The 22019-nt window shown below is 35.3% G+C and overlaps 1 protein-coding gene across 2 annotated transcripts in view; it reads left to right on the top strand.

Moving 5' to 3' along the window:
- Positions 1 to 21041, top strand: part of GAD1 (glutamate decarboxylase 1) — a 38631-nt gene extending 17590 nt beyond the window's left edge. For both annotated transcript variants that reach the window (XM_084524492.1, XM_084524493.1), the window contains 12 exons: positions 371 to 461; positions 5064 to 5176; positions 6511 to 6626; positions 6721 to 6800; positions 7005 to 7059; positions 8179 to 8295; positions 8456 to 8520; positions 10950 to 11028; positions 12699 to 12848; positions 13745 to 13852; positions 14520 to 14609; positions 16359 to 21041. In XM_084524492.1, coding sequence (XP_084380618.1) covers positions 371 to 461; positions 5064 to 5176; positions 6511 to 6626; positions 6721 to 6800; positions 7005 to 7059; positions 8179 to 8295; positions 8456 to 8520; positions 10950 to 11028; positions 12699 to 12848; positions 13745 to 13852; positions 14520 to 14609; positions 16359 to 16532 — 1238 coding nt within the window. In that variant the 3' untranslated portion in view covers positions 16533 to 21041. The remainder of the gene's footprint in view (positions 1 to 370; positions 462 to 5063; positions 5177 to 6510; positions 6627 to 6720; positions 6801 to 7004; positions 7060 to 8178; positions 8296 to 8455; positions 8521 to 10949; positions 11029 to 12698; positions 12849 to 13744; positions 13853 to 14519; positions 14610 to 16358) is intronic.
- The last annotated feature ends 978 nt before the right edge of the window (positions 21042 to 22019 follow it).

The following is a 22019-nucleotide window of genomic DNA, read 5'->3' as shown; positions in this document are numbered from 1 at the left end:
CGTGTGGGGCCGCCATGGCGGGAGGGCTGCCAGAGGGAGCTCGTTGCGGGGTGTGCGGGGGGGGCGATATAATCGACGGCGCCTGGCCGCGTTTGGGCTCCGTGCCCGTAGCGAAGGGACGCCTGTTTGCAGGCTGAGGCCAGCCGGGCGAAGCTCGCCCTGCCGGCAGCGGGGCCGCAGCCCGGCCCGCTCCGTGAGGGCGGTGAAATGGCGGCTGAGCTGACGGGCCGGCAGGGCCCCAACCGCAGCGAGGCCGTGGGCGAAGTCTGTGCCTCCTCGCCCCCCCGAGCCGAGGGGCGCTGCTGGGTTGGAAGGGGAGCTTTGGGGACAGCCGTGGGGTCGTGCTGAGCCGCTCTCAATTGTCTTTCAGGTCATCCGCGCTTTTTCAATCAGCTCTCCACAGGGCTGGACATCATTGGCTTGGCCGGGGAGTGGCTGACATCGACTGCTAACACAAACATGTAAGCGGTGTCTTGCCAGCTTCTGTGCCTCGTGCTGTGGTTAAAGGGGTTGTCATCTGTCACGATAGACATGCATCGTGATAGATCCGTAGTTATCAGCTTTAAATGCTGATTGGTGTATCTTCAATAAAAGTGTCACCCGTGACAGTAATACAGACCAAATAGTTACGTGAAGCTGAACAGTTTAATATTTCTGATAAATACAATGCAAATATCCGAGCACGTGGTGAGTAAAATATGCTGATTCTAATATGCTATTAATATTCTGATTCTAATAGAAAGGATTTCTCTTCTCTTGGACTAGTCTTTATCTTTTCCATACATTTTTTTAAAGATTTGTCTATAGACTGAGTAATTCTGCATTTAGTAACAGTAGAATACAACATAAACAAAACTACTGCATTTTTTCCCGTTGGCTTCAGAGGTAAGACTTGGACCACCACCTTTTCCTGTGTATGTGCTGGTAAAGAAGTTACTTCTGTGTGGCTTCAAAAGGGTTAAAAATGTAATACTGGAAATTAGTTTAATGGTAATGAAGGAATTACCTACTCTAGGATTTGTTAAAGTAGTGTATAAAAAAATAGTCAGAAAAAGTAAAAAATTACTTCTAGAACCTGTCAGAAAACTTCATTTTTTTTTCACATCAGTAAATGATAGTAAAATGAAATGAAATGCTTCAGAAAAGTGAAAGATGTTATGCTGATTTTTTTGCAACTAAGTGTCATTTGTGAAGAAAACTTTTTCATGGTTTTTATTTGTGTATTGATCTGCATATGTTCCAAAATGTGCTGGGACTCTAAATATTTGGCAGGTAACTGACTGCCTTCTGTTTTAGCCCTGTATTGGATGTGTTTTAACTGTAAAGCTACCTCTAGTCTAAGTAGTTTGTTGCTAATTGGCAGAACACAGGAAATGTATCTGCAGATCTGAAAATGAACAGTTTCTCCTGGTCCATCCATGAATAAATGGTTCATTAAGTATAGCTGATCGCTAGCAGCTCTGTGTAGATTAGGAGCTGTGCCTGTTTTGTGACATTAGCAGTAAAGAAAATTGCATAAGGTGCTCCAGCCAAAACCAACCCGCTCTTTACAATTATCATCTTTCCAATTAGTTTTGTTTGCTAAAAAATGCTGTAAGAGATTCAGATCTAAAAGCTGACTGGAAGAAAAAACAAACAAACAAACAAAAAACCACAACAAACAGTAGCAACATACATTTTAATGGTAAAACTAGTAGTGCAGGGCGCTTTTTTATTCCTTCCTAGGACCATAAATAAAAGCTAAAACAGTTCTGATTACATTTCTAAAATAAAGTCTTGATTAAATGTTGGTCCTCTGTGACAAAAACATACTTTAAAGAGTGTCACTTTTTTGCAGGCTTCATTTCCGTTGACTGACTTAGTTATCCTAGCTTAGCTATCCTTTCGTAATCAATTAAATTGCACAAGTATAATAAGGCAAATCAGAATTCAGCTCTGTGGCAGACTTTGATAATCTTATGAAATGTTACCATCATTATTAGAAACATCACACTTAGTTCTGTAAGAGTAACTCTTTTATGAAGTTGCTTTTGTCTTTCTTATTTTGGTTTTAAAGTTATATTTTTAAATAGCTAGTTCTGTAAAGCTAGTTTCTGATTCATTTGTACTTTAAACGTGAAGCTATCTTGAAAACACTTTTCTGCAAGTGTTAAAATTGAATCTGTTTGATGTTTATCAAATGCAAAATGGTATGTAGCTCTTTTTTCAGCAAACCAAGGTCAACATGATTTGCTTTAAAAGTAACACAGTAATTGCAAGTATAGTTGAAGCAAGATGTTTGTAAAATACAATTTAAAGAACTGACAAGGTTATTAACAATAGCCATACTGACTCTTCGAGCTCGGGGGAACATACCACTTGTTCTGAGCGGTGTTCTGGCATGGAAGAGCAGGTTTTGACCTTTATCTGGAAACTGTTCTAACCTATTTCAGTTACACAACCATGTAACGTGACAGTAACACTGGATTGTGGTAGGGTATGTCTTCGATTTCCCATGTTTCTTTTCCCCCTATAAACACTATTTAAAATATACGCTTAGTGTACAGTTAGAAGAATACATATTTCCTTTCTCAAATGGATTTTGAGAAAACATCTGTATTTTCTAAAAAAAAAAATATATTGTCATTAGGAAACGTTCCTTAAATGTCACTGTGAAGATGCTATATTAAATTAAACATAATAAACTTCCCACGTTGACTTGGAAATAATGTATCAACATGCTATTCATAGCTCCATCACTGAGCTTAAGGCTTTCTGGGTGGAATTTTCAGGAGCTGCTATTACTCACTTAGCTCTAGGGATCAGTAGTATGGGGAGCTTGCTCACCACACGGCAGCCAGCTGAGGTTAGAGAGCAATGATGCTGTCTGGAAGTTTGTTTTATGCCCGCTGTTGGCCAAGATGAGAGAACTATGTTTATAGTATTGGGTTTATGCATTTGTACATAAATATTCATATGCATATTTATGAAAAATTAACATATATAATCTAAAATGCTTTATATTTGTTCTCAGAATGCTTTTTTTTTTTAAAAAAAAATAAATATTGGCAAATGGGAACAGGGAAAGAACGCTTTGTCCTAATAAAAATGCTTCTGCCTTTAGTTGAGGGCAGAATTAAGCCAGTGCTACCCACTACCAAGATAAAACCATTATTTTATTCTTCTAGAGAAGACCTGAGATTCATGACTGTTTTAGTTAATTCATAGAAATACCTGTACAGGTTGTAACTGTATGGAAAAAAATCTAGTCAGGATTTTTTGTCAGGAGAATGGTTTTAAAGTAGGACAGTTCCTTATGGGCCAAACACATTTTCTACATTTTAGCAAAATTTTCAAAATCATTGAAGTTTAAAACAAGTTGGACTGACCTTGAGCAAGTTGTTATATTCATAATCTTAGCCATCTTCTAATATAACTACTGTAGTCTTGTCATTTATAATCATCCACAGTTGTTTTTTTGACTTCTTTGTAAGCCTTTGGAGACTCAGAAAATAATTACATAATAAAATAAGTAAATTCTATTTTACTTGCTTTTCAGTATAATTTAAAATTCCCATGTGATCATTTAGTATTTTGAATACAAAAAAAAAAAAAAAAAAAAGCTTAATAGTGTATACTTTCTATACAAGCCATTGAGTCTTACAGGAAGTATGTAGGGATCAGTGTGCAAGATCTCAAAATAAAAATAAAAATGCATTTAAACTTCTGGAAAAAAAAAATCACATTGACTTAAGTATGTCCTCTCTTAGGCTACACTGTTTTGTACACTGCTGAGTTCCTTTTGGCTTCTGTTGGACTTTCAGCCTAAATAAAGGTTGGAATATGTCTTAGACTTGCAGTATGTAAAAAAAGCACAAATCAAAATGAGCTGTCATGTTTTTGCTACTGAGGAGATTGCAGACACCATCTAGTTTGTTAATTTTGTGTTTCTCTAATTATTGGAAGCACCCAAAATCCAGATCCATGTTCAGCTATTTCTGACAGTTCTGATGATGATCAAAGCAAAATAAGTAGTATTTTTGCTTCTCAAAATAGCAATGATAATAATAAGAAAAAAAATATGAAAGTTAATATTTTAAACTAAGCAGTGTAGATATAAGTAAAAGACAAGCTTTCAGGCATAGCTTGTCTCCTCAAGGTTTGCCATACCTATTATCAAAGTGTCATTTTAGTATTAAAGAAACAACGTACACATTCGTAAAATTGTACAAGTGGAAGGCATAAATGATCAGTCAGATCCAGTGTCAGGGTGTCATATTCTTGAAGATTCTGTTAAAAATCACAGATTAATTGTTTAGTTCCTTTCTGTTTCTGCCTTCACCTATCCCTCTCACCTCCACCCCCCCACCCCCTTTATTTATTTTTTTTTTGGTATACACAGCAAGCAGTTTATTTACAGCAGTAGCAATTTATCCAAAAAATGGTTGTATGGCTGTCACTTTCCATCCACAGAGCTGTCTGTGACATCATGGCATACCAGACTATGCAATGTGTTTTGCCCTCATTAAATGGGTACAACAGTTGACTGCTGTCTTGTTTTTTTGTAATTGTTAATTAGAAAATCATCATTTATAATTACTCTTGACAGTTATTGATCACATGGTATTGTAGAAATAAGTTGTCCTTGGAGATCATCAACGGAATAAATCCACATAATTAATTGTATTTAGACTTTGAAGGCCTAGCTCAATACTTCTAATTATGGCTGTGGTTAGCTCAGTAAGTTCACAGTTTTCATAAGGAATTGGCACTTTGGGAGACAAATGTGTGACAGCACAGCAGTCCCTAGCACACTGATGATAAACATTAGGTCTCATGTTGGTTATAATAGAAAAGTTATTGATACTGCAGGTCTTTATTGACCAATATTTCACATTTTGTCTTCCTGAGGATTTGTGCTTGTGTAAAGTTTGCTATATCAGATGCTGCAGATTCCTTTTTTTTTTTTTATATGAATTGAGCATTTTCACATTTCTAGTTTTCAATTTAGACTGAGAATTGATTGTATGTTTTGAAATCTATATTTATTTATTTATTTTATTTTGTTTGCTTTATCCATGTAGGTTCACATATGAAATTGCCCCTGTTTTTGTCCTCATGGAACAAATAACACTTCGGAAGATGAGAGAGATTATTGGATGGTCAAATAAAGATGGCGATGGAATATTCTCACCTGGTGGGTTTTTCTCGTGTTTTTGTTGGTTTACTAAAACTTAAAATATTCAAACAAACAGAAGCTGTGTCTGAATGTCCACGTTTTGCTTGAAATGTTTTCAAGACAAAATGACGTCAGAGTTTTAGAAGTATGAATTTCTCACCTGAAGTACATGCTTTGTTCAAACATCCCACAAAAAGAAGTTGAAAAAAAATATTTTTTATCTTTGGGCATGTCTGTCTATGATGGCTGACATTTTTAAAGCTTGATTATGAGCTCTGGCATGTAATTAGGCATTTAGACACCTTCTCTTGTGTGTCATTTCTGGAGGTAATGACCTGCAGAACCACAACTTCTCCTGACCAATTGTTCTTGAGAGCCTTAAGAAAAGGGACTGTTTGTCACTTTCTGGGCCATAATTTTCCCAGAAATCCAACTGGATTCTCAGAAGTATCATTCTGAAGACCAAGCCGAAGCGTCTTCCCATGAAAGCAGTATAAAAGCTGTTAGCAGTGTTAGAAAAGACTGGGAAACCATGTGGAAGCTGGGGCACCCAGCAGAACTCCAGATTTCTGGGTTTGTTGTTCAAGAGAAACCATCATGTTTCACAGGATGAAGGGCAAATTCCAGCTCCTTTTGGAATAGCCTACCTAAAATCCAGAAATGCACTCTTGCTTGGTCTCTAGTCCCACCTGCAAGAAAAATACAGATTTTGCCCAGTGTTCTAGTTGATGAAGAAATACTATAGGAAGAAATTCCCCTAAACTTTATGGGTAAGATTCTTATTACTAAATCTTGTCTGCATTGTTCAACTGAGCTAGTTGTCCTGAGCTCCTTTTAGAAGAAAAGAAAGGGAAATAGATATTTTCTCTCAATTCACATTCTTCGAAAGTATCAAAATATTCTTTTAACTGACTATAAAGGAAACTTAGGATAACTACTTGAGCTGTAGAAAGCTACCTCTTAGCCATCTAGTTCTACATCTTCAATGAGACAGGATAAATCTATCCAGTATGTGAATTTTCTTCAGACCCAGAGAATTCAGTAACTTCCTGTTTTTCATGCTAACAAGAAGCTGTCATGCAAAAGCAGTGAAATGAAAACCGACCTTTTAGGAATGTGTTTCAAAATATTAGCAATTGAAAGAGATGATAGATTATCAGTATGGCTTTATAGAGCGTCTGTCCCTATGCTGTTTAGACATATGACCACATATTTCAGAGATTTGTTTTTTCATAGTTCACTGCCACTTTCACCGATAATCCAAGTGAGTCTTGTATGTCTTTGGTCTAATAAGATATTTTTTTTTCTCATCATCACTCTGAGTCTTCATTCATTTATTTGTTCATTCACAGGAGGAGCTGTTTCCAACATGTACAGCATAATGGCTGCACGCTACAAATATTTCCCTGAAGTCAAAACCAAAGGCATGGCTGCAGTCCCTAAACTGGTTCTCTTTACCTCAGAACATGTGAGCTCAATACTCTGTTAACTAATTGATGTATATTGTGAAGACATTTCATTATTAAATGACTACTCCATTAAATGTGCATGGTTTCCTTCAGAGTCACTACTCAATAAAGAAAGCTGGAGCTGCACTTGGATTTGGAACAGACAACGTGATTTTGATAAAATGCAATGAAAGGTAGGATAGATGCTAATGTTTTGATATATTAAATATGTTCATCTGTTAAATTTCTTTTATTGTACTTAAGGACTGGTTCAATACAGTGTGTCAAGTTGCTAATGGCCTGTTGAGAAAATCCTATTAAATTATTTCAACTGTAGCTAGTATTTCTCTATGCACTCTTTAATTTTCTTTGTCTTTCTGTTTCTACAATAATTACAGAGGCAAAATAATACCAGCTGATTTGGAAGCAAAAATTTTGGAAGCGAAACAAAAGGTTTGCGTTTTAAAAAAATTAGTGCTTAAATATTTAGCTTAGTAAAATATATTACCTCTTCCTTTGAAGGCTGAGGGTTAACATTAAACAAACATATTATAATAATATAAATGCTATAATAACATTTTTTCAGCTGATTAATTATACACTTCTATATTGCTTAGGGAATTATCTTGCCATGGTTTCCATTTACTATTAAAAGTCTCTCTCTTTCTCTCTCTCTCTCTATCTCTCTCTCTATCTCACACACTTTTGACCCACATCTGTATTTTATGAATTTTTAAAATAATTTTCTGTTTGGAAATAGTATGAAAAAATACTAAAACACGAAACTAAAACTACTTTTATCCAAACCTTAAGGTTTAGTTAAAAACATCAAAAATTCTGTTGGATGTTAGTCCTAAAAATTCCTTTAGATTCCATGTGTGAAGCTGCAGGGTTAGTGACTATACCTAGCAAGTTTAATTTTTTGAAGCATTTATTATTATTTCTTAAATCAGCACAATGAAAAATCCATTAATTTTATATAAAACCACCAAAGTTAGAGGTATCAAGATTTTTCTTGATTTCTTATCTTCTTTATACTTGGAATTGTGGTTCACATTTATTTAACCTAACTCGAAATTGTCTCATTTTGATCTTATGGTTCTACATTTAATACTTTTGTTTCGGATGGCTTTGTTTTGCTCTATTCTGTTTGTCAGTAGATAAAGATTAAAGGAATAACTTCAAGCTTTCAAATCACAATTTACCACATTTAATTAATTTTCCTTTATATTTCTATAAAAGTCTAAGCTTTAGTTGACTATTGCTAGTGTGCTACTAGAACTTTTAAATCTCCTCACCAGAAAGAATTAGAGAAAATAATATTCTCTACCTTCTAACTAGTTAATTTTGTGGACTTACAGTGCAATAAAAACAGACAGTTCATTCCTACTTTGCAGTCAGTTTTTCAGTTTCTGTTGGTGCTTGTGTGTACTTTTCACTTGGGAAGAAAAACATTTTCAGACAGGAAAATGGGGTAGCAACATTTCTAAAATGGTTTTCATGGTTTTTGTTTGTTTTTGTTTATCTGAAAGAGGCTGGATTTTATAGTTAATACTGTTATTTTTATTGTAGGGATACATTCCTCTCTTTGTAAATGCAACCGCAGGCACAACAGTATATGGAGCCTTTGATCCAATACAGGAGATTGCAGATATATGTGAAAAATACAACCTCTGGCTCCATGTAGATGTAAGTAGCTTACTCACATGATGTTATTAAAGCAATATAGGATTTTAGTTTACACGTTTTGTCTTGATTTAAAATATTTAATATTAGAACCTGAGTAAATTAAAATATGTTAGGCTTTTCAAAACAACAAGTCTTCTCTTTTTATTCCTATCTCTTCCAGGCTGCTTGGGGAGGTGGACTCTTAATGTCCCGAAAGCATCGTCATAAATTGAATGGAATAGAAAGGTACTACACGCTCCGTATTAGTAATCCTGTTATTTAAGTAATTTTGTAAGGTATATGACACTTTACAAATTCATGAAAAGATTTAGACCTAGGAGTTCCATGTATAGGCTTTGGCATAGATGTTTCCACACCCAGTGTTGACAAGGCTGTAGTTTATAGAAGATGCCATATTCGTAGTACCATGGGTGTGTTTATTTCTAGACTTTCCCTGAAACTACTTTATCATAAAAGGCTGCCCATCTGAATAAAAATCAGAACAGTAATGAAGAACCAGAAACATAAGGTCTTTCCCATCACTGCAGGTATCAACTTCAAGGGAATCAAAAAAGGATTTGAAACAAACTCTACCTCTACTCAAACTCTTCCTTGAGCCAGCTGTGCTGCATGTGGGCACTGTATAAAGGTATAAAATAAGAGCAGTGAACAGAGTTCTTCATTAGATAGACTTTCCCAGTGGTGGTCATTTCATACTGTAAGTAAGAACAAGTACAGGATAAAAAACAATATATGGAAGGACTGGTAGGAAAAGTGCATGGACCTTTATGGCACAAAGTGGGATGTTGTAAGAGAACTCCAAAACAGCAGAACAGTATAAGCCTCTGCCCAGTCCAGTTTGCCACTCACTCATGTTATGTCAACATGTCTAATACGAAGTTAGTATTATAAAACAATTTCCTTAAGCTACACTGGTTTAGTCAAAGTAGTTTGGCACACCTCTTCTGTGAGGTAAACCCAAAGGTGCTAACTCGGGTGGTAAGCTTAGTTAATTAGCAAATATTGAAAACAACAGGCCACGAAGCATGATATTATTTCTTTTCTAACAGCTTGTACTATCTTCAAACGTGCGATGGGGCTCACATGTACCATGTAATTGACTGTCACAGGCCCCAGCTGAGGTCTGTTGCTCACACTCAGGCAGACTTGGACTGCCCAGAGACATGGACATAGGAGGACTGGCATGCTGCCATGGGTACATAGCTTGGATTGCTTGCAGGAGGATAGCCTCTGGCTGTCTGACTGTGCAGAATAGAGAATGATGTTTTCATGTTAAAATAAACCAAATGCTTCTTTGGAATGCTACTTGAAATTGCCTTTGTTTGGAACCCTGAAAATTAAATGAATGCGCAAAACTGAAACCATAGCACTCTCAGAAGGAAACAAGCTGTTATATAAAGTTCCTGTTTCTTGACTACTCCATCTGAACTATTATTGAAGTTTTTAAAAAGATACTTGACTCCCAGAGTGCAATCTCTAAAGTGACACCAGCTGAGCTACTTAACCTGCTGGCTGCACTACCTAAGACTTAGAGGGAGGGTGAGCTGCCCAGGTGCAGCCCAGGCTGCCCTGTTGTTTTGGCCAATATGTGCTACTATCTAACCAAGCGCAGATGAAAATTGGAATTGTATCTGGGGTATTTGTGGAATCAGTCACCCTCAGACTTGGGTGAAGAAGTTGCGTTGAAGAGGAACTGTGGAACAGAGGAACCGTGGTTGTGTCTGTGTCTTCTGAGAGACGGGTGGAAGGAGGAAATCCCTTTGAACTTTCTTTAAACCAGATTGTGTTAACATCTGTATAGTCTGTGAAATGTCATTATATGGTTTCTTCTACTGGAACACGCAGTGAATCAAGAGGACGTTTGGTAATTAATAACTTGGGGTGAAGAGGTCAGTGGACATAGAATGGTGGTACATTTATTTTAGCATCATCATTAAACTGTCTAGGATGATATATTAAAATACAGAAAATCTTATCTGTTTGACAAGTAAATTAGGTGATCTTATGCATCCACTTGTGCTTACACATAAGGAGTTTTAACCTTTACGTGCAGAATGATAAGACTGTAAAGTTTTACAGCCTTTTAACAGTCCATAGACTTGACAAGATAGTATAGAAAAGGCCTCTTATGGCTCTACCTGGAGCAGCAGATAAGCATTAGAAGTGTATTTTGCTTTGCTTTATACTTTTCCAGCAGCTGTTTGGCAAAGAACTGAATTTTTTCAGTGCTTCATATTATTTTCCTTAATTCTTTGCCCCATCTGCTTGTTAGTACCTTGAATCAATAATAACCTGTCAGACTGTTTCTGGTAGGTTTGTTAGTGCTATTTCTAGAATTGGACACATTTGGGGATGAAGTTAGTATTTCAGCTACTCAGCATAGTCTGACATTAATTATCTGGTATTAATACTAATAGAAACTAAGCAGAAGTCTGATATTAAAGAGTTAATGCACATAAAATTCCTTTCCTGGATGATACAGCTGGGAAAGGAGACATCTGAGATAGTGTGATCTCCATAGTGAAATAAGCTGGTCAAAATCTCCATGCATTTCCAGCTACAAGCAGAAAACTAAAGTGACCACTCCAGGTTGAATTTTTGTTTTCCATACCTAGCTGAATGTATTTTTGTTTGTTTGTTTGTTTTGTTTGTAGAGCCAATTCAGTCACTTGGAATCCACACAAGATGATGGGAGTATTGTTGCAATGTTCCGCCATTCTGGTCCGGGAGAAGGTCTGTTTTATATTTAGTGATTATGCAGTTAAAAAAAAATGTAACTATCAAACCCTGATTTTCAAAAGAATATGGCAAAATCCATTTCATTTCAAAACTTCTTTTGGAAGGAATAATCATGTGGATTTATATTGTGTTTAGGAAATTTTTGTTTGTTCATTTTTCTTTTTGTCAAAGCTGTTGACAGTATGGGTCAGATACTCAGCTGCTGGATCTTTGCATATTTTAAGAACAACACTATAGCCATGCCAGTCTATTTCATCTGAGAATCTGTCCCTTTGTTCCCATGATATACTGAACATACAGCCTTGGTGTTAGTAATTGGTCACTGTCTAAACTGCTTACTTGAAAAGCAAGTATTTTACCTTCTGTGGTAATTTAAAAGTTTCTCAATTATGTTAAAAGCAAGCCACACTGCTTTATTAATTTTTAAAAACACATAATCTATATGTGTAAATACATACTATGTATTTTTAGGGCTTCCTTCTAGATTCTCTGTTGCCATCAATGCAAGACTGGTGTCTTATTTCTTTTAAGTTCTAAGTATTTTCTTTAGGTAATCAAAAAAAAAAAAAAGTCATGCCGTCTGTGGATAGGACTACTATTTTTTTTTCCTATTTTCTAACATGTCATTTGCTACTAGAAGATGTTTGTTGAGGAAGTGGTAGCAGTCTGTAGAGCAGAGGTGTAGATGTTGTAGGGTTCAGTTCTAGATCAGCCATTTGTTTTCCAGTTGACCCATCTCTAAACTGAACGTTTCCCATTAAGTGTTATACTCACCTTTATAAGGCATTTTGAGATCTATCGGAGGGAAGCACTAGCCATTATTTAGTGGCATGCATGCTTATCATGCAAACTGTTGCAGGATTTTGGCAAAATTATTCTCTGTGGGGGAATTTTGATGGGTGTATTTGTGTTCATCAGCTAGAGCTGTGGTCTTTGACATTTTTAAAAGGACCACTAATATATTTTATAGAAGACGCAGACCACTTTAGAAATGTTGCATATATAAACTCTGTGTAACATACAGGAATTTTCTCCTTTGTGTTTCCTTCAGAGATCCTTTTGTAGCCCGTAGATCTCCATTGGTCTGTAGACAATCATTTTAAAGGCTGCAATGCACTCCTTCCCATTGTTTGCTTATTTTAAAACATTTCTAAGCAAAAAAATATCCAGTTTAGATTATCTGTGTTTATAGTTATCACTAATGCTAAGTATCATTAAGCTGGAAAATATATGAAGTTGGAGCCATAGATTTTTTTTTCTAAAGTTTCTGTAGCTATATGCAGCACTGAGAAACCACAACTTTATTCTAGTGTATTAAGTTAATACATCAAACGTTTAAGTCTTAAAAACACAGCTTTACAATGTGAAGTGTACCAAATTAGTATTGGAAATTAAGAATCCAAATGCAGCTGAGGACGTTTTTTCAGTTGTGGATGTCTGGGTGTGTAAAACCGTATGACTTCTCAGGAACTGCTAAGGGAACCACCCTAGGTTATAAAATTGCATCTGTGGCTCATGTTCATAAAAGAAGGTCAGTATTTCATTATTTGGTTGTTTAAAGAACAATTCTTCTGTACATATTCGATATACAGTATATGTATTATTAATACATACAGATTCACACTTATGACATGTTTCATATATGTCCATGCCTTTCATTACAGGGTATACTTCAAGGCTGCAATCAAATGTGCGCAGGATATCTCTTCCAGCAAGATAAACAGTATGATGTATCCTATGACACTGGAGATAAGGCAATACAGTGTGGTCGACATGTGGACATTTTCAAATTCTGGTTGATGTGGAAAGCAAAGGTAAATAATAAAATCAGAGTTCAAATATCAGAAATTATTTATTTAATTTATAAGATTCATGTAATGGAAGGCTTTTTTAACACTTACATAATCACAGTTTCTAAACATATAAGTATATCTGAGAATTAAGTTAAAAAAAAGAACCATTCAACTTGTAGGACATTAGCCATCAATAGTTTGGATGGAAATAATAGGAAAGTTTTAAGTCACTTGATCAGTGTAGTTCAGAACTAGTAGTGTAGTTCAGTGTAGTTCAGAAATAGTAAGATAATTTTGATTTTCTTTTACTTATTCATTCATATAAAGGAGTATACTTATAAGAAAAAAGGTTTTTTGTTTAGTTTGTTTTTTTTTTTTTTCATATTTTATTTGTTATCAATGCTCATCTACTTTTTCTGGGATTATGATCTTTCAAAAAATCCAATACTACAGAAGACCGGTAGGTAGACAGTGACTTTAAGCAAACAGGCTTTCGTTTTCTGACTTTTTAAAACGAAAAGTTCTAGCAAACTGTTTAGATAAATAAATTACTTCCCAGATCTTACCCTTTCAGTTGTGTTTCTGTTCCATGTTCATGGTCTTCAAGAAGAACTGGGATGCCAAGACACAGTATTTTTATATTTGAAAACTGAAAAAAATACTCTATTAAAAATATCAGAAGTCTTTGTTTTTATCATCATAAATATTCTTAAAAACAGAACAAAAGGAAATAGTGATTACAATTATGATATATTTAACTGCTTCTGTAGTGATTGATTAACTTTACTTTTAAATTACAACAGATAATTCTGCTAAATGATTTGTCCGAAGCCATTTAAGATTGAAGCCTGTCTGCAAAGTTGATTACATCAGGGGATGAAATATTACTATATAATTAATACTTTGTTTTTATAAAGGGTACAGTAGGATTTGAAAATCAGATCAACAAATGCCTCGAACTGGCAGAATATCTCTATACTAAAATCAAAAACAGAGAAGAATTTGAAATGGTTTTTGAAGGAGAGGTAAGTTTTCTTTCATTTAACCTATGTGTAGGAGCTAAATCCATATGGAATTCTGAAAACAGTCTTCACACCTCTCATAGTTCAACCCAGTTACACAGAACTGCTCTTATTTTCCGAAGAATTACATGACTATTGACATCTGGGGAGATTTTTTGGCCAATTACGTGTGGGTTTATATCACAGATGTCAGCTTTACCTCCTCTCTCTCTCCTCTCCAGAGGTCTTTTGAGTTTAGGGCATGAAGACTACCTTAAAGCAATCTATTAATTCTGAGATTCCAGGTGCTGCCATGTACATAACTGCAAATCTGTTTTTGCTGTGTTCTGTGGAAACTCCCAGTACTGTATAAACTCCTGCTTCATAGAATAGCATATCTGTTATCTCTTCATTTACTACGAAAAGGAAAATGGGGTTGACCTTGTAGGGAATTTGAAAAGCAGTTCCCCTTAAAACTGCATGAAGGTAGAAGACATTGACACTTAGCACCCTAAAATGTTGCAAATGGGATGATGTATAGGGATCTAAGATAGTAGATGCAAAAAGCAGTACTGTATTTATTTATTTTTTGGCATCCAAGTCTATGCTATAATATGCTAGCCCATAGAATGTCTGATTGATCTGTATTATTGTGTTTATTGATGTACATGTTTGGTTATTCTTTTTGCAGCCAGAGCATACAAACGTATGTTTTTGGTATATTCCACCAAGTCTCAGGGGCATGCCAGACTGCGATGAGAGACGAGAAAAGTTACACAGGGTGAGACTTACGTTAAATGCAAAAATATACTCTGCTATTTCAACCCGAAGTATTGTGTTAATTCAAAACAATACGTCCATGTCTTGACATGTGTTCCAGATTCTGGGACATCAGTTTTCCAACTGCTTGTTATGACCTTGATATTTATTCACCTTTGTCTCCTGTTGGGGCTGGTCACATTTTCCCTATAGAACAACTCGGTTATTCATTGTTTTTTATTACTTCTGTGGTCCCAAAAGCATATAACAGTTTTTAAAAAGTAGCTAGGCACAAAAAAGGTCCCCATCCTGTTTGAACACCATATCAGCAAGAGAAAAGAAAGGGTGATTATTTGAAAGGGACAGGTAAAGGACATGAAAATCTGTAAGCTTTTTGTCAAGTTTTTATTTTGATTTTAAATGTTCTTGATTAGTAATGGGTGATTTTGTAATATTTAACTAATTACTGCATTTCAGTGAAAATGAATACCTTCTGAAAGACTTTGGGATTTTTTTTTTAAGAAATGACAAAGGGCAATGAGGGCATAGTACAAGCACCAGAAGAATTTCTCTGTTATATAGGACTTGAGGGAAGTGAAAGACATTAATTTTGTAAAAACATTTTTGACAGATAGAAGTGGAATGAAATAAATTAAGCAGACAAAAGAATGATTTTATAGTTGTAAAAATGAATTGCATTTTTTTTTATGTGTGGAAAGGAAGAATGGGCCAAATTGGGAGGTTTTGTAGATACTGTTTTGTCTGCAACACACTGAGAAAGAGAATGGGAGAGAACAAAAATTCCTGGATCAACCCACTGATATGTTAAATAAAGAAATTGCCAAAAGTGAGAGAAAAAATGAAGATAGGTGAGATTGGGAATAAAGATGAAATGTTTGACTTGACCATGTTAAAGAACGTTATAAAGCATCCTACAAAACAGTTAAGAACCAGAAATCGGACCTTGGCTGGCAGACAGTAGAGCAGGAGACAGAACTGAACAGCAAAACTGCCCTACTCAATCCCAAATATTAAGACGGTTGGAACAGTATTCCTTATAAATTAAAGCGAGGAAGTCAGACTGAGGTAAATGTGCAGTATTGCAAGAATACTGGAAGATTTCCATGGCTTATGCTAGCAGAAAATATTCTTTATGACAGAGATCTTGTTGAAAAATTTCCACCATCTCCCTTATTGCCCTGCTAGCAAATTGGCCCTGAGAACAAATATATTTTCATGGAAAGTATCCAGGACCCTCAAAAAGTTGGTTCCAGAGTACCGGAGGTTTTTTGTTTGTTTGTTTGTTTGCTGGGGGGAGGGGGTGTGATAAAATTCTTTATGACAAAATCATCCATACCTCTTTTTTTTTCCAAACACCGTAGCAGAACTATGCACTTCCAGTACCTGTCATTTGAATATTCGTTGTTTGGGCTATAAGAATAGAAATTAATTAATCAGCATATAGAAATGATATGTACGTTAGATATATAAAAATATTACAGACTGAATACGCTAGGATGCTAGTGTCTGTCTCATAATCAAAAGATTCCTTGAAAGGTGGATGTTATTGTTGTTGATTTTCCTTTACATATCCAATCCTAAACACGCATGCGGTTTTTCAAGCTTTTGCTCTTGTATTGCCTTTTTGATCTGCCCATTTAATTTTTTTGTTTTGTTTTGTTTTCCCTGAATTAAGAAAGGTTGTGATATACAAAGAAAAGACATAAAAAAAAAATTTGAAACTCTCTCTCTCTCATTTTAATTTCTAAAGGTGGCACCAAAAATCAAAGCACTGATGATGGAGTCAGGTACTACCATGGTTGGATATCAGCCACAGGGTGATAAAGTCAACTTCTTCCGAATGGTCATCTCAAATCCAGCAGCAACGAAGTCTGACATAGACTTCCTCATTGAGGAAATAGAGAGACTGGGGCAGGAGCTGTAGTGCAATGGTTCAGTTATTTATTTCTCTAATTCACTGTTTTCCAGTACTGGCTATTTTTTTAACCCAGTCCTGCAGAACACGTTTTAAGGAAATTCCCTTTCTGTAAGCTCCAATCTCCTAAGACATCGTTAAACAGCAACAAAAAGGTATAGGCTACTAAAACATACATGTATTGGTAGATCATTTTACTGAGGGAAAATGTATTATCTTGAAGTTGAAGTACTGTTGACTCTTACATTGATCTTGTTTATTGTTGTCAGCAGGAAATTAGTAAGTACTAAAATAGAAAATTAAGAACTCTGCACAGTACATATGTACAGTATAAATATATATATAATTATATATATACATATATATACATATATATATATATATAAAGTGGTTATAAACTTAGACCTAAGCCACAGCATGTTTTCCACTTTAAGAGAAGTAAGTTTTCCTTCAACATCTAATGACGTGGATAATGTGCTACGGATTTTTTGCCAGGTAAAAATAGACATATAGAAACATTTCTAAAATGTAGATTCGTAGGAGCTAAAGAAAATGTATAACAGTATTAAATCTTATTGTTGGTGCTTCTCTTACATACAAAACAGCAATCTCCAACAGCACCTTTGAGTAAAATAGTTGTATTTCCCCTTTAGTGTCACATCAGGGGATAATCGTAGCAGAGTCATTGTAACAGGTATATTATTGCTGTATTTTTAGAGGTTAATTTGTGTAGATTGTGTATATTATTGTTAATTGACTTTGTGTAAAAGGATTTAAATGTAATAGTTTTACAGCAAGATAACTGTTGAATTGTAGGTATATGAAATATTTGCTTATTTATATGCAGAGATTTACCATGCTAAAGAGTTGTCTTGTATTTTCTTCCATTTGTAATGTATCCTATTTATATATTATTGAAGTTCTAAATAATGTTTATGGTATTTTAGTGTATTTGTGAGCCAAAGAAAAAATACAAAAATATTAGTTGACACTTTCATTTAAATCGTAGTGCCCTTAAAATAATAATTTACAGATAATTTTACTGATTAGAAAGAATTCTAACATTGTATATAGATTATCAAATAATGAAATCCCCTTAATCTATTAGAATTTTCATTTTTATTTATTGTAATGTCAGAATGTCTGTTCAGTGTTCTGAATGCTTTTCTAGTGAATATTGGCTGCTAACCAAGGCCCCTGGTCTTGAGCTGTATTTCAGAACTGATCTGTATGACCATCCTAACTAAATTCTTTGGGAAGATTCCTGAAGGTCTATAGTATTTATATGGGAGTCTTAACCAGCACCATTCTTTTAGTGAAATTAAATTCACTATATAGTTGGAGCACATAAAATAAATAGAAACAAAATTCATCTCAGAATTTTTAAATACAGCTGGCTTGTTGCAACAATTTAAACTGGCCAGGCTTTTCAAAGTATAGACACCATCTGCAGCTTGTTCAGTTTTAATCATTAGATAATCAATACTGCAAAGTGGAAAATTCCATACTGGAAGCAGAATAGTGGAACAAAATGAAAATTCAATAGTTCTCTGTCTACAGAATTACTGTCATGGTGATAAATGGAATATGCTGATTTCAAACCTCTTCATATATGATTCTATGTCCATTACCCATGCAAGTCAATTATTAGTTGGGTTTTCTTTTTTTTTTGTTTGTTTTATTCTTCTCCAAATCAGTAATAAAATCTAATTATTTTAGAAATATTCAGTGAAATGCAGTCACACTATGCCATATTCACAGCTTCTCTCACCCTCTTCAGTTCTGTGGAAGGACAGACAGCTACAGGCAGCAGATACTTCCATCCTGCAGGTCCCACAGGTTGTCTTCTGAGGATGCTGTCTCCCATCTTCGGCTGGGTCAGAACAGGTAGAAAGAAGAATCTGTAAAATAAATATCACGTTATATAGCACAGCCTTTCCAACTTTTTGTAGGACTATTGTTCATCCCTTTTCCATAACATTCTGCAAAACCTTTTCTTGATATCATCCAAGTTAAATCTAAAATTATTTTAAATTTGTCACTGTCTTCTAAGTTTATGGTTATGACTTTCAAAAGATTATATACATCATTATGTTTAAGCCTTGAAACCCCTACTAATCCCAGCACTACAGTATTTCTTTAGTAGGTTCTATTCATCAAGATAGTGCAGTTGGTATCTTGCTTTTTTAATCTTAAACCATAACCTTCCTTAATTATAAGGCTGTTATCTTACTATGCCTTTACTAGTTAACATTTTTTGATGTAAACAGCTATGCTGTAAGATCTGAGGCCTGCCCCGCAGAAGCAGTGTGAATATTGACTTCAGTACCAACTTCCACAATATTGTTATTCTTTCTAGATATAAGCTATTCATCAAAACCTGAGGGCCTCTCACTTAATCTGTTTTTTAGGATTATAGAATGAAGTTTGTTTTGAAGGGAGAGCATTGTCACATTTCAGTTCAAAGGCTTCTGCCTGAAATCTGGTCTCCATCACAATTTTACTTTATCCAAAGTCCAGCTACAGAAGGTTGAGTCCTTACTTCTTCTGGTTTATGAGAAACAATATGAACTAGGATAATCAATGCAAATGCGTTTAACTACTGACCTTACTTCACTAGGGTATTTTGCATCTTCCACACCAGCAGCACCATAATCATTGTGATATCTTCTACAAGTTCCTAGGTGAGAATTTCTAACTTCCTGCACCTCCTTTGTCAGGTTATTTCAGAAACAGTATTACAAAGCTGGAAGATCACAATTTACACTTAATCCTCTAACCTTAACATTTTAACCTCGTGGATTTTGTATCCAGATCATTGTCTTGATATGATAGTAACAATCTATGGTATTTGAAATTTTATATCCCCTAGAAGCATATAAACTAGGTAAAAAGAATTATCTGATATAACTGACTGCAAAATTGTAGGAAAGATTGTGATATGGTTTACTGGCATTCGTACGGCAAGGCTTGGACAGTCTGTTGATGTAGTCAGGAATAGATCTAGATCTCCTCAGCACATATATTGTGTTTTGCTTACTAGAATTTCAGCTTCCTTATTTAGTGGTGTATCTTGCTTTTTGGAGGTAAGAAGCATCAGAGGTTTTAGCTGTTGCCATTGATGGCTTTTATACAGAGCGAAATAATAGAGCTCCTCCTGCTTGCCTGAGAAATGAGACAGTTATCACAGAGGTGCTTTCTCTAAAGATTGGAGCTTTAAATCCATCTTCCTACACTCTGAATTTTATCTTGCCTTTCTGCAGTGTTGTCTTGACACAGGTGATACCTACAGGTTATTCTGTTTTTAGTTTAGTTTAGTTTGTTTGTTTCTTTTGGTGTGTGTGAAGTTTTTAATTCTAGTATCAGCTCCAGAGTGCTTCCCTATTACATGTACTGGCTTCCACATGCACAGGGCTCATATTAGTTTCTGACCTGGTTAGCTGATTTTAACAGAGCAATTATGGTCATCAGTAAGAAAACTCATCTGTGTTTGCTTATCAGGTAATTTTCATCTTGGTAATATGTTACAGCTTCTCAAACAAAAGCTTTCCTGGAATATTCCTGTTTTTTAATCCATACGCTATTAACCATGAGAGATCAGGAAGTATGGATATACAGAAGTGTTGACTAATTCAAAGCATTACAATTCCAGGTGAGTAACTTTGCTTTTCTGAGGTTTAAAATATAGCAATTTTATCGTTAAAATCACACTGACAATCACTGTAATTTGGCTGGGTGAATTCAGATCAAAGAAATAATAGACAAGGTTCTAGCTGAACATGTAGCTGCAGAGCTTATTAACTGAAGCAATTTTTATAGAAAAGACTGATCATTAGATGAAAATCAACAGCAGCTGTTGATTTTGAATGAGGAGAATTCTGGTTGTATTACTACAGGTACTTTTCTGGAGAAGATAGATTATATCACAGAATCACAGAATTTCTAGGTTGGAAGAGACCTCAAGATCATCGAGTCCAACCTCTGACCTAACGCTAACAGTCCCCACTAAACCATTTCCCTAAGTTCTACATCTAAACGTCTTTTGAAGACTTCAAGGGATGGTGACTCCACCACTTCCCTGGGCAGCCTGTTCCAATGCCTCACAACCCTTTCAGTGAAGAAGTTCTTCCTAACATCTAACCTAAAACTCCCCTGGCTCAACTTAAGCCCATTCCCCCTCGTCCTGTCACGAGGCACGTGGGAGAACAGGCCAACCCCCACCTCGCTACAGCCTCCCTTGAGGTACCTATAGAGAGCGATACCTGTATTACTACAGGTACTTTTCTGGAGAAGATAGATTATTTCATTCATTGCAGACAGAAAGAACCAGGGGCCTTGAGAGTAGCCCAGGATTTTAAAATAATTGAACGATGATTCATAATGTTTTTTGAATGGTGACAAATATGAAGAGATTTTTTAAACAGAATCTCTGTTTTGTGGTTAAAGAAATGTCGAAGTTATAAAGAAGATATGCAATGCAGTTTTAATTTTTCAATAAAAGTTGATCTTAAAACTGTCTTATTTGTCTCATATAATTTTTGTGAGCTCTTTTGTTTCCTTAAGAATATGAGACAAAAGCCATACATTATCCTTCACATAAAAAAGGCAAATTCTAAGGCCACTATTTAGTTTTAATTGTGAATTGAATGTCAGCTTGTACCAACACAGACTGAGGAAGAACCCCAAGCTCTGAACATTAATCTTTGAAGATGGTAGTTGAAATGTTAGTAATGTGTAAAAATGCTTTAAAAAGTATCTGTCTGTATGGTGTTTTGTGTGGTTTCTGAAATTCTCATCCAACTTATTCATAGAGAGGATCCAGGAAAGTGAAAAAAGAACTTTGGAATGGGTAAAAAAATGAGATCAAACTGTTCTAGTAAAAATAATGCTATGTAATATGTGATTATATTTATAAAATTTATATTCTTGTAATGCAGGTCTTACTTTCAGGAAGACTTGAATACATAGTTAATTTTGTGTGCTTTGCCATGCCACTGTTTGATCTCGGTGTTTATTTGCTAAGCATATTTAAATCTGCACACACTCAGAACTATGATGTTTTTATGCAATCAAAAAGTCCTCTTGACAGAAATAGGGCTTTTCTGTAAAATAAATAAATAAATAAATAAATAAATAAGGATGGGACTAGGAGACTAGGATTAAAAGTGTTTTGAAAGGTATTACGTTTCAGCAGTTAAGTGCTTGTCTGACAAGTTACAGAGATGCCCCCACAAGAGGAGCCCCCACAGCGCCCCATGGCGACAACACTGTGAAATCAGTGCTATGGGATACTGGGTGACTGATTGCAAGTGTTGAAATTTTGCATAGCAGAAAATCTATGATTATTCTTATCATAGTTAGTCAAGCAGTGCAATTAAAACCGTCTTTCTTTGGATGAGGGTTCAGCCACTTTTGTAGTAAGCATTATAATGTGCAGTCTTTTACAGTGGAAATGTTGGCAACTTTACATTTGTGAGTCAAATAAATATGTTGCGT

The sequence above is a fragment of the Aythya ferina genome, assembly GCF_964211825.1.
Source record: "Aythya ferina genome assembly, chromosome: 6".
Classification (NCBI taxonomy): Eukaryota; Metazoa; Chordata; class Aves; order Anseriformes; family Anatidae; genus Aythya; species Aythya ferina.
The sequence above is the reverse complement of the archived record's forward strand: the minus strand, read 5'-3'. Positions and strand labels throughout refer to the sequence as shown.